The 22,974-nt window shown below is 47.8% G+C and overlaps 1 protein-coding gene across 1 annotated transcript; it reads right to left on the bottom strand.

Annotated features, from left to right (window-relative positions):
* Window positions 1-16,328: 16,328 nt before the first annotated feature.
* Window positions 16,329-21,201, bottom strand: LOC104565476 (forkhead box protein F2). The gene is made up of 2 exons (XM_088537513.1): window positions 20,169-21,201; window positions 16,329-16,715 (listed from the first exon to the last, which is right to left on the bottom strand). The coding sequence occupies exons 1-2, from the start codon at window positions 21,181-21,183 to the stop codon at window positions 16,549-16,551; spliced, it is 1,182 nt and encodes a 393-aa protein (XP_088393639.1). The 5' UTR covers window positions 21,184-21,201; the 3' UTR covers window positions 16,329-16,548.
* Between the last annotated feature and the right edge of the window lie 1,773 nt (window positions 21,202-22,974).

Raw genomic sequence — 22,974 nt, 5'->3', positions numbered from 1 at the left:
TATATAAATACATATATAAATATATAGCTGTGAGTGTGTACACTTGCATGTATATGTGTGTTCATGTCTAATAGTCATCCTTTGTGGGTTGCTCTTGGAAAAGCATCATGTCTACAAGACAAGCCCAGAACACATATGTTTACCAAAAGCAATACGCTAGAATGTCTTTGTGGTTTGCAGTGTGTGCTTCACTGTATTTATCTTTAAACCTGTAACAACCAAAGTGGATGAAAACTATTATTAGTACTATTTTAAACCTCCAGTTAGCCGTATCATTCAGCTGCTGGTTCAATGGACAGAAACACACACACAAAAAGTCTCTTTACTGTACTGTCTCCACCAATACAATAAGCTGCCTTGTACAAAAGTCTTTAAAATGACAGTGTGGAGTGGTAAAAAATGGCATACAAAGGTATGGGTGATAAAATGTTATTTTTGCATGCACATGAAAAAATCATAGTTGAGATGAGATTTAAATGCATGTATTAGGATAGCATATTTGAAGCTATGCCCATACACAGTGGTATTTGTAACTGGACCTTCTTCGAAACAGTCGTGTTTCCACAAATCCCCTCCAAATCACTTCAAAATGTCATGATCACTTGTCATGTTTAGGATATATTCATGTTCATGAACAATGATGGATTAGACTGTAATTTCTTATAATATATTTACTGTAAAATTCAACCTACTACTTTTTCTATCAATTGATATATTCTGAATTTGAACGTTAGGGTCCACGTGTTCTTGCATGTTTCCCAATGGCACAGCTCTTTCTACCATTAATACTGACACTTGATTTGAACATCTGTGTATGCAGCTCTTTATTTTAAATATTTCCAATGGATCTTCATGAGCCTTGGTTTAAGCCAGGAAGAGCACAGCTAAAATATGTCTGTTTTTATATTTTATGAAAGGTGTATGATTCCCAAATCTGAATTTTATTTATTCATCTGTGATATAAACTGTTTTTCTTTTGTGAAGATTGGTCTGTCATGAAGGGTCTTTTTCTGATCCTTGCCTTCTAATCAGTGCTATATTCCTTCTCCTCCTAAGGCCCTATCCATGATAGCTAGACTGGAAAGTCTAGAGTTAGGTGGAAAACCTAGAATAGCTTGGAACACAGTTTTAGCTTCATAGGAAATAAAGAGGAAGGTTTCTTTTTTGGTATTATGGCATCTTGGGCAACTGTTTTGTACTGTCCTGAGTGGTTGACTGTTCCTCGAATTTGGCATAGGATTCATTTTGTAGCCATTTACTCTTTTGTATCTGACAAAGCAATAGAATTTACCCCTTGATTATCATCTCTCAGTCTACCACAACCAACCTTCATCCATAATAGCCACTTAAACTTATCCAAACCACTTTTCAAGTCATCATCATATAGAGAGTCATAAATTTGCTGCAGTCATGTGTAACTGGCAGGCTGTTCAAAAAGAGCAAGTTTCATCTGGATTACTAGAGTTAAAATCTTTTCCACTAGGGAGATGTGACCTAGAGAAGTGTTTCACATTATCACAGTACAGAAAGACATGCTGAAAAGATTAGAAAGCATCCCATACACATATGCACACGTATGCTTACATGCATGCACACCCTCTTAGCCCTAGCAGTGTTGTGGGTAGCAGAAGGAGCAGTGTACTTGCAGAGACTCCTGCCTTGCACTCAAAGGAAATGCAGTAGACATTTAAATATTTCCAAACCAAACAAGACATTCTGAAGGATTCTCCTCCTGTGGCCTCATTATCTGCTTACATTTGTGTTTTTAAAATCAGAAGAAAGGCTGAAACAGGCGAAGTCACCCTGGACAAGAGCATAAAGGGGAAGCAGAGAAGAATGGAGAGTTTGCAGCACATTCCCTCAATTTCTGAGGACGACTAGCTTAAAAAAAAAAAGAAAAAAAAATCAGAAGCTAGTCAGAAAGTGGAATCACCCTAAAAAAAAATGAAAGCACTTTTCAGACACAGCAGTTCTAAGTGTGCTGCTTTTAATTATAATAGGATGCCTGATCTGAACAGACACTGGGGAAGACTGTTTGCAACTGTCTGATTCTCCTCCAGAGTCTCAGAGCAATTCTTTTTTCCCTAGCACTGCACCTTTACGTTTGTTTTCTGGTAGGAACATTCTGGGGGCCAAATCTTCAGCCTATCTGAACCACGGCAGCCTGGAAGAGCCCAAGGCTGACACGATGAGCAAGTTGTTGACATGAATAATAGGCTGATTCAAACAAGACCTTTTTCAGTGGATGCCAAACGTACTCTGAGCCCTATCCAAGCCTGATGAGAAACTTCCAAAGGGTGTTCCCTGCCTCATGTATCTTCATGGTGCCTGCTCTTGCCCTTAATTTTCGCTGGCAATTCTTTTTGGTCTTGGACACCTGTATATCAACAAAAGATGCAGCCTCCCTCATGCTTACTGATGATCTTTGCAACTCTCATTTACTGTGGAGGGTGTCATTAAAAAGTAGTTTTTGAGGTGCGGGGAAGGAATTGCAATAATGTCCAAGCTTTGAAGACCACAAGCCTGCAAACACTCAGCATTGAGGGGGAGAAAAAAAAATGTTGCCAGCAAGAAATGTGGTTTTAAAGTTAATGAAGTTAATGGCATGGGACCATGTGGTCAGCTGTATTCTCCAGTGGAGGGTGAGTAATCCCGGAGACAGCGTGCCTTGCTTATGGAAAGCATCCAGATCTGAAAAGCATCTTCATGAGAGTTGCTTCAAATAGTAACTTAATTTGAAAACTGACAAAACAGGACCTGCAAACTGTGCCTTGAGGGGTGGCAGAGCCACCACCAGCTGCACCTTGGGGAGAAGCCCATGGGAGGGCATGCTCCCCAGCAACTCTGGGAAGGTCTGGTGCTGTGACTGGGTTTGGGGCTCACAGAGAGGGAAGAGAGGGCTGGGAGAACAGATGGGAGGGAAGGATGAACATGCAGCAGGAATAGAGGGAGAAGGATTCTGAAAGAGTGGAAAGGAGAACTGTGGAAAGGAGGATAAGAACAGACTTCTTGTTCCTCACTACAGCTGTGTTCGATGACTCTCCTCTCACCTGAAATGTACTCTGTTTTTTCACCTTGAGAGTGTGGTAATCCTATGACCAAACTGTTTTTATTTTTGAGCATAAGCAATGCCTCTGACTGTGAACTGTTTGTAGCTATTTGCCTCAGCAAAACCCTGAGCAGCTCTTAGTGCCATAATATCTCAGTCTTCCTTGGTAGACATGGGTAAATGAGTCAATGAAGGCAGGCTTTTTGGCAGCTTCTGTTGAAGCTGAATGCAGTACAGGCCCCAAGGATGGGTTGTGGTGTTGTATTATGTCATAAATCATTCCCCTGCTCCCCCCGAGCTGAATAATCCCAGCGCAGAGGCAAGGGCTGCATGAGGCGTGCCAGGGAGCATGCTGAGGTAAGGGCAGCGCAGAACTAAGGAGAAAGGCACGCGCACGGACACGGGCATGAGGACTCTGCCAGCCCGGCTCGCAGGGAGCACGTGTTGGAAAATGTTGGCCTGACCGAATGAAAAACACACAAGGAGTCAGCCTGAGGGCAGAAAATGAATCCCTGCTTCAAAACCACGCTTGCCTTCACCCTTCACATGAAGGCCTCCTGCTAGCCTGGCAACTCTGCAGAGCAGCGGCTCTGAGCCAGCCTGCCGAATTTAAACCAAGAGTCTCCTCCAAACCCAGTGGCCTCTAGACCTGCTGGACCCTGAAGGCCTCCGGAGTGATGGATGAGGAACAACCTAGTCATTAGGCTTTGACCTCAGAGATTATTTATGGTGGTGATGTGCCACTCCATTCCTGCAGCTTCCCAGAAGAAAGCAGAGATTCACCTTGAGAGGCGGCAAGCAGAATCCAGCTCCCGCTGCCCCTCTGTGCTTCTGCTCAGGCTGTTGATGCCTGTTACCATGGCACCAAATCCGCGGCGATTTTTCACATCTGAATCTCTTTCTACGACTGAGAGGCAATTTCTGGGTACTAGCTGCCCAAAAGGCTACAGATGAGAAGAATTTTTACAGCCTCAAACTAAACACTGCTTCTTTCCTACTAGGACAGTTGCCATCACTGAAATCCAGGATCTACTGGCTGCTGACATTTACACGAGGATTTATTGCTGTAATAAATTATGTTTCAGATTTGCCTTATTTGGAATATTTCTGGAGTATCTTTTCTCCATGTTTTTATGGCCTATATGGCCTTTTTATAGTCTGTGTAAGAGACCACATTTTAAAGGACCAGAAAGATGTTGATGTTACCTTTACTACATAAAGGGCTTGGATACAAAGCTTTCCAAGAAAGGAGTTTTTGGACAATGCAATGTTATTTATTTACTTAAGCCATTTTATAATACTCTGGCAGCTTAGCCAGTGGTGAAGTCCCAGAGAACTTTGATTTTTTTTTAAGTCTCTGTGCACAGGATGTACTTATTTTGCTGATAAGACAAAAAGAAGGCTTTCTGAAGGAGCAAATCTATATTATTTCTCAGTGACTTTATCTCTGCTGACAGATTACAGGTATAAGGGAAACAGGAATAGTGAGGTGGTTAGGACAGCTAAAGCTCACCTCTATAAGCATCTATGAAAGCTTCCCCATGTGTGAGCTAAATTCACTGGCATCTGACATCTGAAAATAGTTTTGACAGGAGATATCATCTTGCAGTCGAGACCCCATGTCCCCTCTGTGCAGAGAAGCCATTTTAGCTTCAAAGGGGAGCTGATATTCTTGTGATAACTATTTTAGCTACCTTAGCATGAAATATTTTGGAGAGAGGAAAATAAAAGGCTTGAGTAGATAAACAGCAAACTGCCTGTCTGGAATAAACTACGGATCATTTTCATACCCATGCAGACTTCTCTATTCTCATACTGTGTTTGTATTTCATAATTTCTGCATTTCCTTGTCTGGACTGAGGTTGCAGAGAAGGGTGATGTCTGTATCCATACTGCACACTGATACCGTACCAAATGGAAAGGACTTCTGTTCTTGCAGTGCAGCCATGTGAGTTTCCCTCTTCAACCAGAATATGTCTCCCCAGCATCTTCTTCTTATTTATCAAGATCAGTCTCCTCAGCTTCACTATCTTCTACCCTGATACTTGCGTAACACTTTCCTTCTGCTGTTTATTTATTCTTATGCACCTGAATTTAGACCTGTTTCCTTTCGATGCTCTCCATCCTTTCAGACTGTGACCATCCCTTTCAGACCAGGCCCCAGCTTTGGACTCCTTCTTCTTCCCGTGACTCATTTAGCCAGGCCTTTTTGACTTGGATCTCTGCTGGAAGCCTGCCCTCCTGGGAGCTGTGTAACCAGGCAATGCATTCAGCGACGCAGTTTGGCCTGTTCCAAACAAAGTAGCATTTAAGAATCAACAGGAACACAGTACTTAGATAACTAGGTTAAAATAACAAAGAAGGTCTGCATGCGTGAATATGACTTAAACTTCATTCTTGCAAATTTTGGGTAAGTTCCACGTAGCCTCAGCACTTCCTCGCCTGGGCTGGATGAGGCAGGACACCGTTATCTATCTTTCTGTTGGAAGCAAATTTAGACAGGAATCTCTGTTAGCTTTAGGTTCAGATAGGGATGGTGGCAAATCTGTTTGCTAGCCAAACAGGCCGTCTCTTGGAGGAATACCTGCTTCATGGTCCTCTGGGCATTGCTCACCAGTCTTTCCGGAGGCATCTTTCAACCACCCCTGTTTAATTTACAGCGTGTTTCCTCCTACAGGCCTCGTTTCTTTTGCTCCCTACAGTCATAAAGAATAACAGTAAGTCAAATAACAACTACAGATCTGATACCAACAATTTTCATATTTCCAGTAGGATCTCTGTATTTGCTGCCTTTCTTTCTCATTCTCATCTTTTCTTTCTGGGTTCGCCAGATCATTTTTAGCTCTTCTTCTAACAGGTACATTTAATAACAAAATGTCTATAAGTATATAATGTTCCCAGTGCATCAAGCAAGTTTATTTTATAAATAATACTGTTATTGATAACAGCAACTTATTGTATTTATGATAAAATATCTAAGCAGGCTGTAAACTCCATAACATTCTGTGCCAGTTTTTCCTTTCAGTTCTGCCAACTTTCACCAAGTAAATCAGCAAAAACTAGTGAAGCTATTCTGTGTTTACACCAGTGTAACTAAGATGAGAAGTAGCTTATTCATGGGTTTGAAATGCAGTGCATACACTCTGGGTACTAGTCTTCCAGTTGTATCTAAACATTTCTGACCTGATTCCTTCATCAAAGAAAGTTAAATGATTATCTGAACTCTGGCATCCAACTCAGGATTACATCCTTCCGTTAAAAGTCTTTGACAAGGTCTGAATTAGGTGTCTGCTATACAAAATGAGGCCGTCCTATGATGAGTAGCCATGAAGAAAAAGCTGGATAAGAGATAAAAGGCAGCAAATATGATTAAAAGGCCACTTTTTGTCACCCAAATAAAAAGGCTGAGCAAAATTACAGTGAGGAAGTGAAATGTGTAAATAAAAAATAAGTTATTTATGTTAGTCAAACCCAGGTACTTCAGAGGGGTTCACAGGGAGAGGCACTTCAGGGGGACATAGGTAAAACATGTGAATGACTCGCAGAGGTAGACAGAGCTAAATTGTTGATACATGCAAAATAGGAGGGACAGGCAAAATATTCTATGACTGGGGGCCACATTAGTTCTGGAAAAGGACATGGGGCTTATTGCAGGCAGCTTAATAGAAACTTCTGTTCACTGTGCAGCTGTGGGCTGCATGTGGGGAGTGATAGAGAATGCACTATGCCACACTAGAAAAGAGCAGGGCAACCTCCTTGAGAATATGGTCTTCAGGACCTCACCTCTTGGCCAGGATTCACCTCACCCAACTACAAAGCAGTTACTGTCATCTGACCCGTCACTTGGACTCCCTTATAGTTGATGGAGAAAAATATGCATCCTGAGGGTAAGGTTCATGTACTGCTAAACAGGAGATCTACAAGAGGTTACGTCACGCTTCTCTGATGACTGTTTTCACTCATTTTTTTCAGTAAGAATGAAAGGATTTTTGATAGCTACTTGTGTTGTCTATGCCTTTTGCTGAAGCATGGTTCATTTCTTGTGATGTGAGGAACTGGAGGAATCCTTATAAGAGGCTAGAGGCCAGAAGCTCTGATGCTGATGAGAGCAGATGACATAAAACTACTTAAAAATCAGTAACGATCCAGTTAAGATGAATCAGGAGCTTCTGTTCTCTACCCTTGGCTTGGTATTATGCACAGACAAAACAGAAAAAAAAAATAGTCTCTTAAGCACTTCTTGAACAACCTCTGGTGCCAGCCAGCACAGGATGTGACAGAGACCAGGAACTAAGCAGGTTAAAGTGAGATTTGGGTCTTTCTATGGTGCTGTGAGGCCCTACAGTAGCTAACAGGAATCATAAACATTGAGGAGAGAAATAGAGCATGATGGTTTCAAAGCTGAGTGCAGTCTTCACCTGCTGAGTGACTGGGATGGATACAGGTTATCTCTTACCTGTCTGCTGTGAAATACCTTACCCATTTCCCTGAAGTATCTGGTGCTGCTGAAAGAGTATCTTATATTGGAGCAATATGGGCTTGGAAAAGAAATTCATACAGAAAGTAGAAATCTGCTCTTAGACTGGCAAGTAGGTATCCTGGAAAATGGATGCCCTAGCAAAATAAGGTGCAGTGACTGGTCTTCCTAAAACAATGAATGGCATTCAAGGGAAAGGGGTGCTAACCCTCTTCTCCCTTTCTTTAAGTCACCACTTTTCATTCTGCCCTTCCCTCAAACATGGGATCCTGGAATATCTGGGTCTTGAGTCTGGACTGATGAGGAGCTTTCCATGGTTCCTTGATTACATTTAAGTCCACCTGAAAAAACAAAAGCACACACTACTTATGGGGCAGAAGGTCTTTTTCTAGGGCTGTGTCTGTGCGACTGTGAAAGAGCTGTGCCAAGCTGTCTTTGGAGGAAGGAGGTGATCTTGTGAATGACAGCAGAGGAATTTATTATCATCTCCACAGAGCAGGCTTTGCACAACAAATCCTGTAAGTGAGGATTTCTTGGTTCTAAGGGGTCCTCTGCTCTCCCTGTGCCCCAATCCCTCCTGAAGTGATGGGGCTGGGGCTTAGCTGAATGTTTCTTCTTCCATTTTTATTTTACTCTGCATTCTGAGGACTAAATAGTAAGAAGGGGCTCTGGCGCTTTCAAGCAGCATACAGGAAATGAACAGGCTGACTGGTCTGTGTTTCCAAGCAGACAGACATTTTTGGAATACCTACAGCCTTGCCTGGACTATTGGTTTGCTTCAGTTTTAGCCCTCAGTAGCCAGCCATCAAAGGCCTTTCTATGCTTACAAGAGCCGTGATTTGCTGTGGTGCATGCATCTGAAAAAATATCTCCAGAACTGCCCTTAAATGTGATGGTCTGTTTGATATGAGCATCTGTTTTCTGTTTTTCACCCTTGGTGTGTGGTTCTTGCCTGGAAATCCCGGGAGTAACCTAGATCAAGAACCAACTCTGGGCACGTGGAAACTACTTGGATGTCTAATGCGGATCTGCATGCTCCTAGAGCCATCTCTGGAGAGGCAGCCAGCATCCTGCTGAGGGATAGTGGTGGCTGAATAGGAAAACGGGACTCTCCTAGGATAAGTGGGTACCTGCTCACTGCAGGTGGTTTTCAATGAGACACGACCTTTTGCTCACATTTCAGTCTGAGGCTGGAGGATGGGTTCAAGAACGATCTAATCAAATACAGCCCTGGCTGGCAGAAGTACTTGCTCATGTCTCCTGGTATTTAAGCTGCTCTGTGCTTTTCCCAATGCTTCTCCTGGGCCTGATCTGCAGAGATATTGAGAGGTTTCCATAATTTATTCTTGTTGTCTTTTCTTTTGACCTCTTCCTTCAGCAACTGGGTTGGAGAGTTCCTGATATTTCTTTCAGGGAGAAGAAACTTAGGAAGAGAGAAATAACATGCTCCAGGAAAGGAGAAAGTTCCAGGAATCCTAGTTCTTCCCCTAGAACTTGGGAAATGAGCACATGTGAATGTGTTTTATTGAGAGATGTCTTTAGTCCTGGTGCTATGGTGGGATGGCAGTACAAGCCATTTGTCTGTAACAATAAGGAGGAAGTTGGTGGGAAAATGTAGAGGAAATGTCAAGAGCTTTCAGCAATCTGAATAGCTGCTGTTATTATATTAGAATAGAAAGAGTAAAATATGAATCATTCTGTGTGATTCCTTGTTTTTTGTAACAGAGCCCATTGTCTGAAATAGTACTGTAGCAAGGCTTGTCTCCCAGGACTAAAACAAAACTCACTTGGCGGAAGGAGAAATCTTCTAGGATAATTTCTGAGGAGAGGGATGGAAATGTGAGACGGGACAATGAAAGAAGGCAGAAGATATCAGCGGTCTAATACTGGCTGCCTACCACTCTGCTCTTCATTGGCCACATTAGGCTTTTGCTGCTTTCACCACTTCCCTAGGTACTCATTGCTGTTACCATCACACACAGGCTGACATTAGTCCTCTCTGCTCCAGGCTAGCTCCACCTCTGCCCTCCTCCTGCTCTTGCTGAGCGCAGGCCCAGAGCTGTGGTCTCAGGTTGCACTTCTCCTGCGCATCAGCCAGGCAGGACATTTGCCACCTTTTGGGAGCCTGCAGCTGGGAGTATCCATAGGATCTTCTGAAAGCCAGGGATAGATTTTCACAGAAGAAATGAGGAGAGAAAAGATGCTTGAAAAACTTCCACTCTGCACATATGTCCACAGTGCCTCCTGCTGAGAGCCTGAGCAAGGCTGTCCTGCTTCAGACATGCTTGTGTCTCAGGCAGGTTTCCCTGATGAGCTCCTACTGCTTTCTTGACGGGGCCTCGGAGCCTGCTGAGTAACTTGGCCGAGATCTGGGCCCTGCTTGTGCTTGTTCAGACTGCTTTGGACACTTTCAACGGGGAGTCAAGCCAGATTCCTCCTACTCCTTGCTCCTTGGCTGCCTTGGGACAAGCTCTGTTTGTTTACTGGAGGTAGCTTATCTTGAGTTACTGTTTTCTTCCTGTCTTCTGCTTGCTGCCTTGTTCTAGATGAAACCAATATATTCATATATTCGAGCATTCCACTTCCCAGATCAACCCAAGATTCTTTTTGAATCATGACAGCACAACTCTGTTTCTGTCACAGAAAGACAAAAAGGGTGCACCACCAAAAGGGGCACTTTTCAAGTGTGAAACCACAGCATTTCGTGCATGATGTCAGAAGTGGAACTTGGTGGATATTTTTAAGGGACCTAGTTCTGCTTCATGGTGGAGCTTGCCATCACGGATGCACAAGGTATACATGATCTTGCATCTGTTTTTTCAAAAACCACCCTGCCTGGGTAACGTTCATTTGGCTTTCTAGCATCTACACCATCTCTTTTACAGTTCTGCCCATCAAGTTACCTGGGACCCAAGTAAGCTTCTCCCAGTGCTTTTCTGGAGCAGCTTATCCTCTCCAGCCAACAAAAAATCTGTTGTGCCCAGCTTATTGGCAAGGCCACCATCCAGCCTCGTTGGCATGAAGAGCATGTGCCTGTGAGATGTGACAGAGGCTGGAAACATTTCTGTGCTTCGACAGTTTTAATCTGGGGTATTTGTTCCTTCCTGAAATGACTGAGTCATACTGCTGCCTCTCATCTTCAATGCATCTCCTCCTTCCCACCTGGCAGTATTCTCCCCACCACAGAGGAGAGCCCATGTCCTGTCATCAGATATCTAAGTCACCAGCAAATGCTCTGCAAGCCACCAATAGCCAGCAGATCTCTGGTGGGGAAACTCCTAGATCAGATTAAAAAAAAAAAAATGCAACTCTAAGAAGACCTAAGGGCTGATTTTGAAGTCTTGATTCAGTGATTTAATTTTTCCAAGAGTGCCCACTGTGACTGTGCTTAAACCCATTTTCTAAAGTGTTGCTTTCCCATGGAGGAAAGCAGTAGCTCTTTGACATAACACTGTCTAGTCCCTGGCAGTACGCTGTTTAATTTCCATCAGCTCTGGGGAGCCAATACCACTTTAAATATGGTTTGATGGGGGTAGCTTGCATCTCTACACATACAAGTGTGGGATAATAATGATGGAATGTCCATAAAAAACAGTTAGGCGGTTTGAACTAAATCACACCTTTCCTCATATCAGAAAACTGCTGTGCATGAGACATAGTCCCAGAGAGTAATTGTAAACTAGTTTGTAGTGATGAAAAGGAAATGAAAAAAAAAGAAAAAGAAAAGAAAAATAGCCCTCATAAAGTAAAATGTTTTTGGTATATGTTAATTGGACAGGTATAAACCAATCCAAAGGGGATCTCTGAAAATGAGATAAGATTGTGTACATAAAGGATTTCAGTAGCTCAGCTAAATCAGTTATAAAACTTCTAATTTAAACTAATGTTACCTATATTTGGACAGTGAGAATTAATGGGCTGCAGCTCATTTTCTGTGAGGAAAATGTTACCAGGGAGGATCTAGTCCAAGGAATCTGTCCTTTATCAGTTCCTCAAAAGCTCAGTCTCAATACAACTTTGATTTACACTAAAAACATCAAATTACCCATGAGCCCGGTGATTCTCTGCCCAACACTGTAAATTCATTTTACAATGGTTACAATACCCAGTGTAACAAAGCGAACATTTCTCCTAAATAAATCTAAATCGGCTGTTAAAATGCCTCTAATTCCAGCTGCAGTTTGATAGCGGTGTCCCAACAAATTTTAAAACCTTCTCCTCCTCCCGGCATATTTCTTTTTAGAAATAACCAATGGAGAAGCCAATAGAATTCAGTAAATCACTGTTGGATGAAAACAAGCATAAAAAGGAGGCTTGAAGTTGTTTAATATTACAGATGTTTTGGAGCTCTATTCGGTAGTTGGCAAGGCACACAAAACTGCTCTGAATTCTTTATAATCTAGACACAAAGATCATTGAACTTTGAAAGAACCTCTGGGCTTTTATTCAAAAACATGTTGGCTTCTATTTACCTCTTTCTTCATTTGTATCTATCAAATGGCTCGATATATAAATAAAGCCCGGGTGTTCTTATTAGCTAAGGCAGTATTTCATGCAGATTAATGCCAGCAGGTTTCATAAAATACATCTCTATTCAAAGCTAGAGTATGTTTTGAATTAATTTTCTTTCTGTATATGAATCAGGTATATTCTGCTTAAGTTCTTATATACTCTTTAGCTGCAGCATATAGGGGGAACCTGTAGCATTTGAGTCTACTCCCAGTTCACTGCATCATCCTTCTTCAGCAAAGCACTTTTAACCCTAAGCATGTACTTAATCCCATTGACTTTAATAGGAATACTCACGTGCTCAGGTATATTAAAATTATAATTGAAAGCAGTACCTTGCTTTCTCAGGGCCTAAGTGACATAGCTAGCATTTTATTGAATGGACTTATTTAAATATTACCTCATGTATATGCTATGAGCAAATCTTTCTGAGTTCAATAAAATCAGGCTTATTGTTATTGAATAAAAAAAAAATTTTTAGCTTGCTTTGCTTCCAAAGCAGACTAAAATTCTTGGACTAAACAGAAATATTATGTTGGCTCAAAGTACTTTGCCAGCTGGGAAAAAAAACACAATAAGACATTAATCTGGTGTTGGTCTTAATAGAATAATAGACAAGGGGTTTTAATGAGATTAATAAAATTGACTTTTAGAGAACAGTTTAGTCAACTATCAGCTAGAAATTCAACATCCCACACAAGTTATCTATGCATTTGGATAATTTTGCCAACATTAAATTGATTATTCGAATGATCCCAACTTTGGAGTGGTTGAGAGGGTTTTTGTTCTGTGTAACATAAACACCCTCACAAGCAAAATCCACCTACTGAGGCAGTAAGACCATGGTGAAACCAGAGAATGGAGAAAATATATGTGTAAGATTAGAGCAGATCACACGCGAACTGTTTGAGGCGCTCCAGCGTGATTTCATTCCCATCCTGCGGAAACTTTGCCTAGAGTGCTCTAATAATGGAAATGTTTGGATTAGTCTACACTCAATCCATTTGCCCCCATGCCTCACCAAATGCGAGCTACGCGATCGGTCCGGATGAGTAACTATTTGCCATTTAGTAGTAGCTCGCTTGTAGCTGTGGCCGTCTGAGGTCATTAGCGAGAGGAGGTTTGCGGGAGAGGCATTGCTAAAGCATGAGAGCAACTGGTCTCTTTGGAAAAAGTAATGCAGCTTTGGGGATATGCGAGCTCTTCATCAGAATAAACCAGCAGTGTCCCTTAAAGCTATCTGCTTTCGTTCTACTTTGCGCTCGCATGTAAAGAGAAAGCGGTTGTATCGGCTGGTGCCCGAGACCTAAAATCAAGGATGACCACATTTTCAAACTCAGTCAGTGAAGGTGGGAGAACTGCTGTTGGAGGCTACCTGGACCCAGGCATTGTTAAAATATATATTATTAATAATCATCATAATAATCATCATCATAATAAAGCAGTGCTTTGGCATTTTATAAACCGCAAATAAAGGACAAATCAGTCAGGGACATCTCAGCAAGCAAGGAGTAAAAAGATCACAAATGATGCAGTTGCTCTCTATCGTTTCATGGACTATTGTCCTGGAAAAGAGCAAGAATTAAGAAAGTTACACAGACTATCCGGTGTTTTCTCCCAGCTGATACTCATTTTATCATAGCAACTCCTGGTTTCCTTGCAGAGTCACTAGCAAATACACGCTCAAGCTCAGGTCTGCTGTCCTGGGCTCTTTCATGATACTCAGACTAAATACACTCTAGATTCCCACTTTTCTTTTTGCACTATAAATTTCAGTTTTCTCTGATGCTGAAGGCCTCCAGGGTCTCAGAGACAGGTACCACAAAGACTAATATCTCGTTAAAAGGATCTCGATGCTGGATTTCTAACAAAGGCTTAATTTTTCTAAAATATCAATCAGTAGGGCACGCTCAGTGATTGCTAACAAATGTAAAAAGACCATTTTTAAAAAACTGTATGGCTAAAACATAAATACCTTGTCTTCTCAGTGGTGTAGCTCAGAGTCTTGACTCTCATGAGCTCTGAGGTGACTGGAGTTCTTTAATCTAAACAAGAGCCAAATTCCTATGGTAGAAAGCACTATAATAAAATCAAATATCAAAACAAAATCAAATCAAGCCAAATCAAACCAAATCAAATTAAAAATCTGGCCTGTTTCTTCTTCCCTGTCATTTGCTTGTCACCGCTATAGTCAGAAAAAAAAAAAAAGGAAAAAGAAAAGAGAGAGACTGTTGACTGTAAAGGAACATATTGATATCTAAAGAGTGCTGCTTCTGAAATGCCATTTGCTTGGGAAATTATAATTGCAAGGAGGAAACCTTGATCTGTCGGAAGAGAATAGTCTTAAATCGCTAGAGGAGAGCCAGAAAGGCCCAAACCTACGGAGGACCTAACAGAACCTTCTCCTTTCTTAGGCACGCAGTCAGCGCGAGCATTGGGCACGTTTTTGTGAGCCATAACTGCATTCGGAGGCAGGAGGGGAAAAATCCTGAGGGGAAAACGGGGACGAAGCAGCGATGCAGCCGCCGTGGGGGCTGCGCAGAGGCCGATGTCGCCGTGGGGCCGCTGGAGGGCACTGGCCGCCCGCGGCAGGCGCCGCGCTCCGCAGACGCAGTTTTTTGGTCGTTGAGGTCTTGTCATTCCTGTATAAACAAGTTACGTTCAAGTGTTTAGGATATAAATTACGACCATGCAGGCTTGCCTCGGAAAGAATGTAAACACAGCACTGTGGTCGGAGCAAACGCTGGAGCTGACTTTATAATTTATCACAGGCCCTGAGAAGCTCAGGGAAGGAGAGGGCACGTTGGAGCGTAGATATATATTAGGGGGGGAAATGAAGAATTAAATGAAGAATTAAATAATATATATATTATATGTATTATATATGTTACATTTTGCAGCGCCCTGGCTCTTTCGCGTGCACAAGCGCCGGGGCTCGGGCCAGGGAGAGCGGAGCCGCGGCCGGTGCCTCCGGGGGCTGCGCGGCCGCGTAGGGCGCGCGGGAGACTCCACGGGACGGGGGCGACCTGCGGGATGCGCGGGCGAGCAGCGGGGCCGGGGGCGCTGGGTACCGCGGGCTTGTGCGCCCGTCGGTCTGTGTGGGGCATTTCGGGAGCGCTTTGGGTTTTCCTGATGGTTTGTTTCGTTTCTTCTTCTTCTTAATATTATTATTCTTAATTCCTTCCCTCTCTCATTCTGCGGCCGCACCGCTCCCGCTGACCCCTCAGCCCTCGCCAGGTCCCCGTTTTATTCCCGATCCCTCCGGCCGCGGGTGGGCCCCGCTGCTTGCAGAACCTTCCTCCTCAGGGCAAGCGGGCAGGCGGCGTGGAGGGACCCCCCGGAATCCCACCGGAGGGATCCCGTCCCCCAGCGTGGGATCGGGACGGGGTTAAAGAGAGCGAGCGGGGCCTGTGGCCCTTGCTGCTTTTGCTTGCTCTTTTGTGTTTTTTATGCCCAGTCTATCAAGCACCAGATGAAGTTGAGAGTGGGGCGAAGAAGAGTGGCAGGGTGAGCAGAGCACCCAGACATCTCGGGCCCCGAGCCCTCGGGTCAAGCGCTCCCTCCGCCCTCAGCAGCTGCAGGGTCTGGGCTTGCAGCTTCAGCAACGTGGGCGCTAAGGGAAGAGGAGCTTTCCTGGAAGGAGCCGAGGGAAAGAAGCGCCTGCGCAGCGCGCACTCGTTTATATACATTTTATTGGAAAAAAAAAAAAGAAAAAAAAAAGAATTTGTACATCAAAATATTATGGCAAACTGTAAAAAGTATACATAAGTGCAAATATATTCTTCTTTTTAAAGCAATAGTGTGTGAGTATACACAAGATTTATTTAAAATATTTATTTTAAAATACTGTGTAGAAAACGACTTTTTGTAAAAATAGAAAACAAAACGTTGTATTGCTGCAATAGTGGGGGGGGGGAGAAGGAAATGAACTTTTCTTAGAGTTTATACACGAAAGGGCTAAAAATAATGTTTTAATAATACCGATCGGCTGGTGCAGGAGTCCATAAAAAGTGTCCTTGGAGGGGCTCGAAGAGAAAAATAATAATAATAATAATAAAGTAACTAATTCCCCGCTAACGCGGCAGCGGAAGGGGGAGTCCTCGCAGGTGCTGAGTCGGGAGATTTTTTTTTTCCTATGCAATGATAATTTCTCGTATAAAAACACGCCGCACCGCTCTCTTTCCCCGAGCCTGCTGCTTTCGGAGAGCCCGGGCAGGCGCTTCGTGCTGAACCGGCTCACACTTGGCCTCAGGACCCTCGAGGCTCAGCCTACCCCGCCGCAACACTCGAGGCAGTTGCATTTTTTAGGCCGAGCTCTGGCCTGATGCATCCGCTGTTCGTATCCTTCGGGGAACGGAGAGGGACCGAAAACGCTGCTTCCTTGGGTACTTTGGCTAAGTGACTCGTGTACTATTCAACGCTATCAGAGTGCACGTTATACTTTGCCTGCGTGGGACCGTCTGCGCGTGGGCTCTGCTCTCTGCCACCAGATTGTCCCCGCGGGGCGCTGCCCTCACATCACGCACGGCTTGATGTCCTGGCACACGCTTTGGTGGTGGTGGTGGTGGTAGTAGGAGCCGCTGGCAGACGGGTGGAAGGAAGAGATGCCGTTGAAGTTGAGGACAAAATCCTTCCTGTCGCACACCGGCGAGGGGTGATGCTGGTAGCGAGGCAGGCCCACTGCAAGAGAGGGGAGGGAGAAAAGCTGTTCAGCGAGAGGAAGATCGGGCTGCTCCCTACGCCCCGACATCCAGGGATCCCCCGTTCCGACGGGCTCCCCGAGGCGGCAGCTCCTCTCCCTGCTCCTCTCCGGCTTTCCCGGGCCGGACCCTCGTCCTTGGGGAAAGCGGGGAGGGGGAGCGCTCCCCCGCTTCGCACCCCGCCCGCCCCCCGGCCCCCTGCTCGGTGCTGTAGCCCCCGGGCCCCCCGGCGCCCAGACGCGGCGGTTGCGGGCGCTCGGGTGCCCGTGGCCTCGCGCTTCCCGCAGCGCGGAGGCCCGCGCGCCCGGCGGCGCCTCCCGCGTGGGGATGTTCCATCACAGGATGCGATTGGCGTTTATTCCGCGGATATTAGGGGTTGATTCCCATCTTCGCTCCCGCTCTCCCCTCCCTCGCCGGTCCTGCCATTCCTGGGAGGTTTTGCTTTTGGCTTGCGGGGCTGCAGGTTGGATTCCAGCCGCGGCGGCGCTGCTAATGCAGCTATTTGCGGGGAGGGGGAGGCGAGCCTATACGGACGGGCGCTTCCAGAAAGGTGAGATGCAGACTGGGGACAACTCTGCGGTTCACCACCAGCAGCAAGAGCAGGGCACTGCCGGCAACGGCATAAAAATAAAATGACCTTTCAGATTCGGGCTCTCATTTCCTACAGCCTGGGGCAGCTTGTTGGGGGACACAGTCTAAGGGTCTGGTGGGAGATTAACCTCCCCCCGGATAAATAAATGAATGAATAAATAAATACAATCAAAATCACCCCTCGTCGTAAGGCTCTGCTGGGACCTATAGCCTGGTGGGAATTCTCCTAACCCCAGCGGGCAGAGGGGAGCTGCCCGAGCAAGGCCTTCAGGATGGAGACGGGGGTTCCTGTCAAGCATGACTGAGGCAAAAAAATAAAACTACAAAAACAAACAAAAAAGGCAGGAAAATAAAGACAAGTGGGAAGGGCTGCAAAAAATATAATATAATAAAATAATAAATAATAAGAAGGAACGGTCCACGGTTTCCCGGGGTGGCAGATCGCAGTGCGTCTCGGAGCGCTGTCCCCTCCTTCACCCCGCAGAGCTCACTTTATAAAAGTGATTATTTCGCTGGATTTCCTCGGCTTTCTAATAACCCTGCTGGTATGCTCACCATAAACCAGGGCACTTTATTACAATCCTGATTCAATCATTTAGCAGGATTTAATAGTGTGCGAAAAAAATCCGCACCCCCCCGCCTCGTCCCACCGCCTCCAGCCCAAACTTCAAAATCCTTTAGCAGAACCGAGACTCCTGTTTTCAATTTCTTTCCTCTCTGATTCTTGCCTCTGATGCAAATTCAAGATTTTAAACCCACCCGGTCGCTGTCGTGACTAGAGGATTATGAACCGGTCAACATCGACTGCCGCCGAATTTGCTTTGTATTTAACTAAGAGAAAGGGAAAGGCGAAATGCACTTGCTGTTGATTTTGTGGAGAGATGAGGAAGATTATTGCTGGTAATAATTATAGATGAAGGATCTCGGGTCGTTCCCCCCCATTTCTTTGTCTCCCTACTGAAACTTTAGTGCCGCCGTGCTAGTGGGTAGGACACAGAAGCAAGGGTTGGATCGGTGCAGAAGTGTTTTTTAGCTGATCAAAGAATAGGAAAGGCTTCCACTGCAGTCCCGGGCCCAGGTCCTGTCTTCAGGAGCTGAGGCTGTGCAAAATAAGCGGAGAAGCGGCGTTTTGCACACTGGTGGCACTAAAGCTGACCTGCTGGGTAAGTAAAAGACGCTCATCCGTCGGCATTTGAAAAGCGTCCATCGGTCTGTCTGCATGTATATCTATCCCTTGAACTGAAGAAATCGGATTTAAGCCGCCTCAGCTTCAGAGACTACAGTGAGAGTCTTTAGAAGGAACTTGAGTTCTTCCTCTCTTTATGTATATATATATATATACAGAGAGAGAGAGAGAAATATAAATTTGAGGTGTTATTCTTGGGAATTTCTCTTCCCGGAATCACCTTTCCCACCCCGGGTCTCTCGAAAGAGGAGAGGAGGATCCTTGCTCTGGCGAGACTCGCTCCGGGGACACGCGTGTCCCAACGGAGCGGTCGGACCCCGCATCCCCAGCATGGAGAGGACCGCGAGTCGGCGAAAAGTAAATAAACACAAGTCAAAATAATAATAATAATAATAATAATAATAATAATAATAATAATAATAATAATAATAATAATAATAAGTTGAACTAAAAAGAGAGGGGGAAAAAGAAAAAGAAAGAAAGAAAAAGAAAGTAACAGCAATAAAAATAAAAGGAAATTATTTGCGCGGTGCAAGGCCGGAGTTTCGGTGGGACATGCCCGTATGAGGTTGCCTGCCTGCTCCGGTCTCGCCCCGTTCACGCGGCCACGTGGAATTGCTAAACCGCGTCTCCGCCAAGGCGGGCGGAGGAAGCCCGCAGAGCCACGGAGCGCGCTGGGCCCGGAGCGGCGCGGCCTGGGCTCCCTGCGCCGCGGCCGCCCCTGCCCCGCCGAGCCCTCGCAGCGGGGCCCCGCTCCCCGAATAACGGGGCGAATTTCGCAGCGGCGGAGCCGGCGCCCGCCGCCCGCGGCTCCGATCTGCGCGGCTGGAAGAGCTTCCCGCTCGTCCCGCCTGCGGCCGCGGCCGCTCTGGGGAGGCCGGGCAGGCAGCGGGGCTCGGAGAAGGACACGGCAGTGATTGACAGGCGCCCGGGGAGGGCGCGGGAGGGGACTGGGAGCAGAGGGTCGCCTGTATTTGTTACTTGTTGAAATTCCCATAAAATTGAACAAGACCTCGCTCTCATAGGGGTTAAGTCAGGCTAAAATCCTCTTCGGTGTGGTCCAGCCCAGACTGTCTTTGTTTGCTTAACCTCTGGGACCCACGTTTAAAAGGGCTATTTGGAAAATTTCCCCGTAAGAGCCCAACATCTTTTACCCATTTTTGTGCTAGGATTTTTCTAAGCAGACATTGTCTGTAATCACCGGCCGGGGAGGAGCTGCAGAAAGAGCCCAGAAAGCTCTTTCCCCTCCGGTTGCAGAAACACACTGGATCTCCTTTAATCCCTCCCGCATTTTTAAAGATTAACTGCCTTTTTTTTTTTTTTTCTTCCCTCAGCCTGCGGGGCTTTGGGGAATAATATTTAACACCTTTCTCGATTGCTGCCGCCGCAGAGCTCTGCGGACTTTGCTTGAAGGGGAGATGCCCGGCGCTCGGCCCCGCTCCCGGGGGGCCGCACGGAGCCGGATTTTTCTCGGGCTTTGTCCACCCAGAGGGAGCCCGTCGCCACCCTTCCCTCCCTGCATCCCGCGGCACAGCAGCTCCAGCCTCCCCTCCCGCTTTCCCCTCTCCCGCGGGGAGCAGCGCCGTTTTCCCGGCCGCGCTCCGTGTCCTCCCGTGCGGGTTTTCAGCGCCTGCCGCTGCCGGTCCCGGTCCCTACCTGCGAGGTCGTCGCGGGGGCTCTGGTGCAGGTAGCCCTGCTCCAGGGAGTAGGAGGGCACGCTGGAGTGGAGGCCTGAGGAGGCCGCGTTGGCGGCGGGGAGGCCCTGCTGCTTTATGTAAGGCGAAGCCCCCGAGGCTGTCCAGTGAGCCGAAGGGCTCGTGTAGGGCGAGTGACACTCAATGGCGCTCGCCATCGCCGGCGAGGAAGGCACGGGGCTGCTGCTGCTGTCGGGGCCGTAGTCCCCGTTGGCAGTCACCGGGCAGCTGGCCATGTAGGTCGAGCCGGGGTTGGGCGACATGTGCGGGACGTGGTGGCCGCCGCTGAGTCCCTCGTAGCCGCCGGCCATGGCGTTGGGCATCATGTCGAGGTTGTAGCCGTTGGAGTGGCAGGCGAGGGAGGCGGGGGGCGCCTGGAAATCGAAGCCCTGCGGGAGGATGGAGGCGCCGAAGCCCAGCCCGTTCATCATGCGGTACATGGGCTTGAGCGCCTGGCATTTCCTCCTGAAGCCGCGGGGCCGCCGTCGGAAGGAGCCCTCCTCGAACATGAACTCGCTGGCAGGGTCGATGGTCCAGTAGTGGCCCTTGCCTGGGCGGCCCAGGCCCTTGGGCAGCTTGATGAAGCACTCGTTGAGCGAGAGGTTGTGGCGCACCGAGTTCTTCCAGCCCTGGTAGGAGCCGCGGAAGAAGGGGAAACGGGCCTGCAGGAACTGGTAGATCTCGCTGAGGGTCAGGCGCTTGGAGGGCGAGCTCTGGATGGCCATGACGATGAGGGCGATATAGGAATAGGGGGGCTTCTCGGGCCGCCGCAGCCCCGAGCTTGCCTTCTTGCTCTTGGAGGAGGCCGCCGCCGCCGAGGAGGAGGAGGAGGAGGAGGTGGAGGTGGAGGAAGAGGAGGTGGAGGTCTCCAGGGCGGAGGAGGGCGGCCGGCTCATCTGGAGAGCTCCGGGCGCCGGGCTGCAGGAGCGGAGAGGCACGGGGGGCTCCAGCCGCTGCTGCCCGCTCGCCGTGGTCATCTGGCCGAGGGAGGCGAGCGGGGAGGCCGGGCCGAGGCGGCGAGGGGAGGGGGGAACCGGGCGGGGTGGGGAGCGGGGCGGGGGGTGCCCCGCAGGGATGGGGGGGCTGGAGGAGGGGGGGGGAGCCTCCGGGCACCTCCTCGGCGGCGCGGGGCGGGCGGCGGGGCCGAGGCGGCGAGTCCCCCCCACGGCCCCTTGCGCAACGGGCCCGCTCCGCCCGGGCCGGCACTGGCGGCTCCGGCCCGGCCCCCGCCCGCCCCGCGGAGCCGCCGCTTCCTCCTCTGCCTCCACCTGGGGACCGGCCCCTCTGCCCAATGCGGCGAGGGAGGAAGCGCGGGAGACCCCCCCGCTCCCGCTCCCGCCCCAACCCCTTGCGCTCTCTTACTCTTTCATATATACTCTCTTGCTGCATAAAGGCTCGGCTGCCAGGCGCAGCACGGCCACCTATCAGTGCCTTCAATCTCTCTCTCTCCTTTTTTTCTTTTTTTCTTTTTTTTCTTGTCTTTCCCTGCAGACCCCCCGGAATCCGGCCGAGAAGTCAGCCCGGCAGCGGGAAGGGGGGCGGTGGGGTGAGGGGGAGAGACCACCCCCTTTCCAGCTGGCCCCTGTCCACTCGTCATCTGGGCAGCAGGCTCTGCTGCCGTCCCGGCTCGCCGCGGCTGCCGCCACCGCCGCCACGGCCACCTCGCTGCTGCCCTTGCATGGACCCATGGACGCGCGTGGGGAGGCAGGAGGGGCAGCTGCGCTGCGGGGCAGAGGCGCGGATGCGCGAGGGCACCGTCGGGGAAGCGGTGTTTGCTGCTCCGCCAGCCACTCCGATCTTTATTTTTGTTATTAATAATATTTTAATGACCACTCCAGTTTCTCTCTCCCCACTACCTGCTCTCCCCCTGCCCCTTTACAAAACGAAATAAAGAAGGAGCGCGGGTGAAGCCCGAACATGGAGGTCGAGCCTTCCCTGCCTCCCTTCTCCCCGGGCTCTCATCCTGGGGCAGCGGCAAACGCGCGTTGCCGGGGGACACGGGGCGCCGCGGGGGAGCGGGAGGGCAGGTTAGGCAAAGGGCCGACGGATCCAACTGGAGAGGGAGGGAGGACACAGAGGCAGGACGAAAAGCGGGGCAGGCGGGGATGCTGAAGCAAAGGCGTCGGGACAGAAGGAGCCGCGCAGAGCAGGGCGCCCGCAGCGTGTCCCCGTGTGCGTGTCCCTGTGCCCGTGTCTCAGTGTGTGTGTGTCCCTGTCCCTGTGCGAGGTGCGCAGCGCAGCGCCGTGCGCGGAGCTCGCTGGTGGGCACGGGCGGGGAGGGGCTGGGGCCGGCCCAGACAGTGACCTGCAGCTGAGTGGAAGCAGGCTTTTTCCATCAAACTCTGCCTGGATACCACACACGGAGACCCAGTGTCAGTTTACTGCCCTGAGCCCGGCTCCTTTTCCCTAAGCTCCACAGTAATTAGACAAAGAAAACCTAAATTAACTGAACAGGCGTCGACAGCTTCCTCCAGATCACCGCTGCTACATACATGGGAATGTGGCCGAAAATGGCTTGATTGTACCTGAGAATCAGCTAAGAAAAACACTACAAAGGCCAGCAATGTTTACTACACAATTTTTTAATAGAAAAAATAATCACTCCGCCAATAGAGGGATTCCTGGGGCATCGATTTAAATTGTTCTCATGGCAAAAAAAAAATCTTTTTTTTTTCCTGCGGCAGTGATACAGAGGGGAGATTCCTGATCTCGCACTAACAATCTATAAGGAGACATTAAAAAAGAAATAAAGGTATTTTTGTATGCAA

This window comes from Tinamus guttatus, unplaced genomic scaffold (genome assembly GCF_059628265.1).
Source record: "Tinamus guttatus ecotype Peru unplaced genomic scaffold, ASM5962826v1 Tinamus_guttatus_pri_ptg000798l, whole genome shotgun sequence".
NCBI lineage: Eukaryota > Metazoa > Chordata > Aves > Tinamiformes > Tinamidae > Tinamus > Tinamus guttatus.
This window is presented reverse-complemented; position numbering and strand designations above follow the sequence as displayed.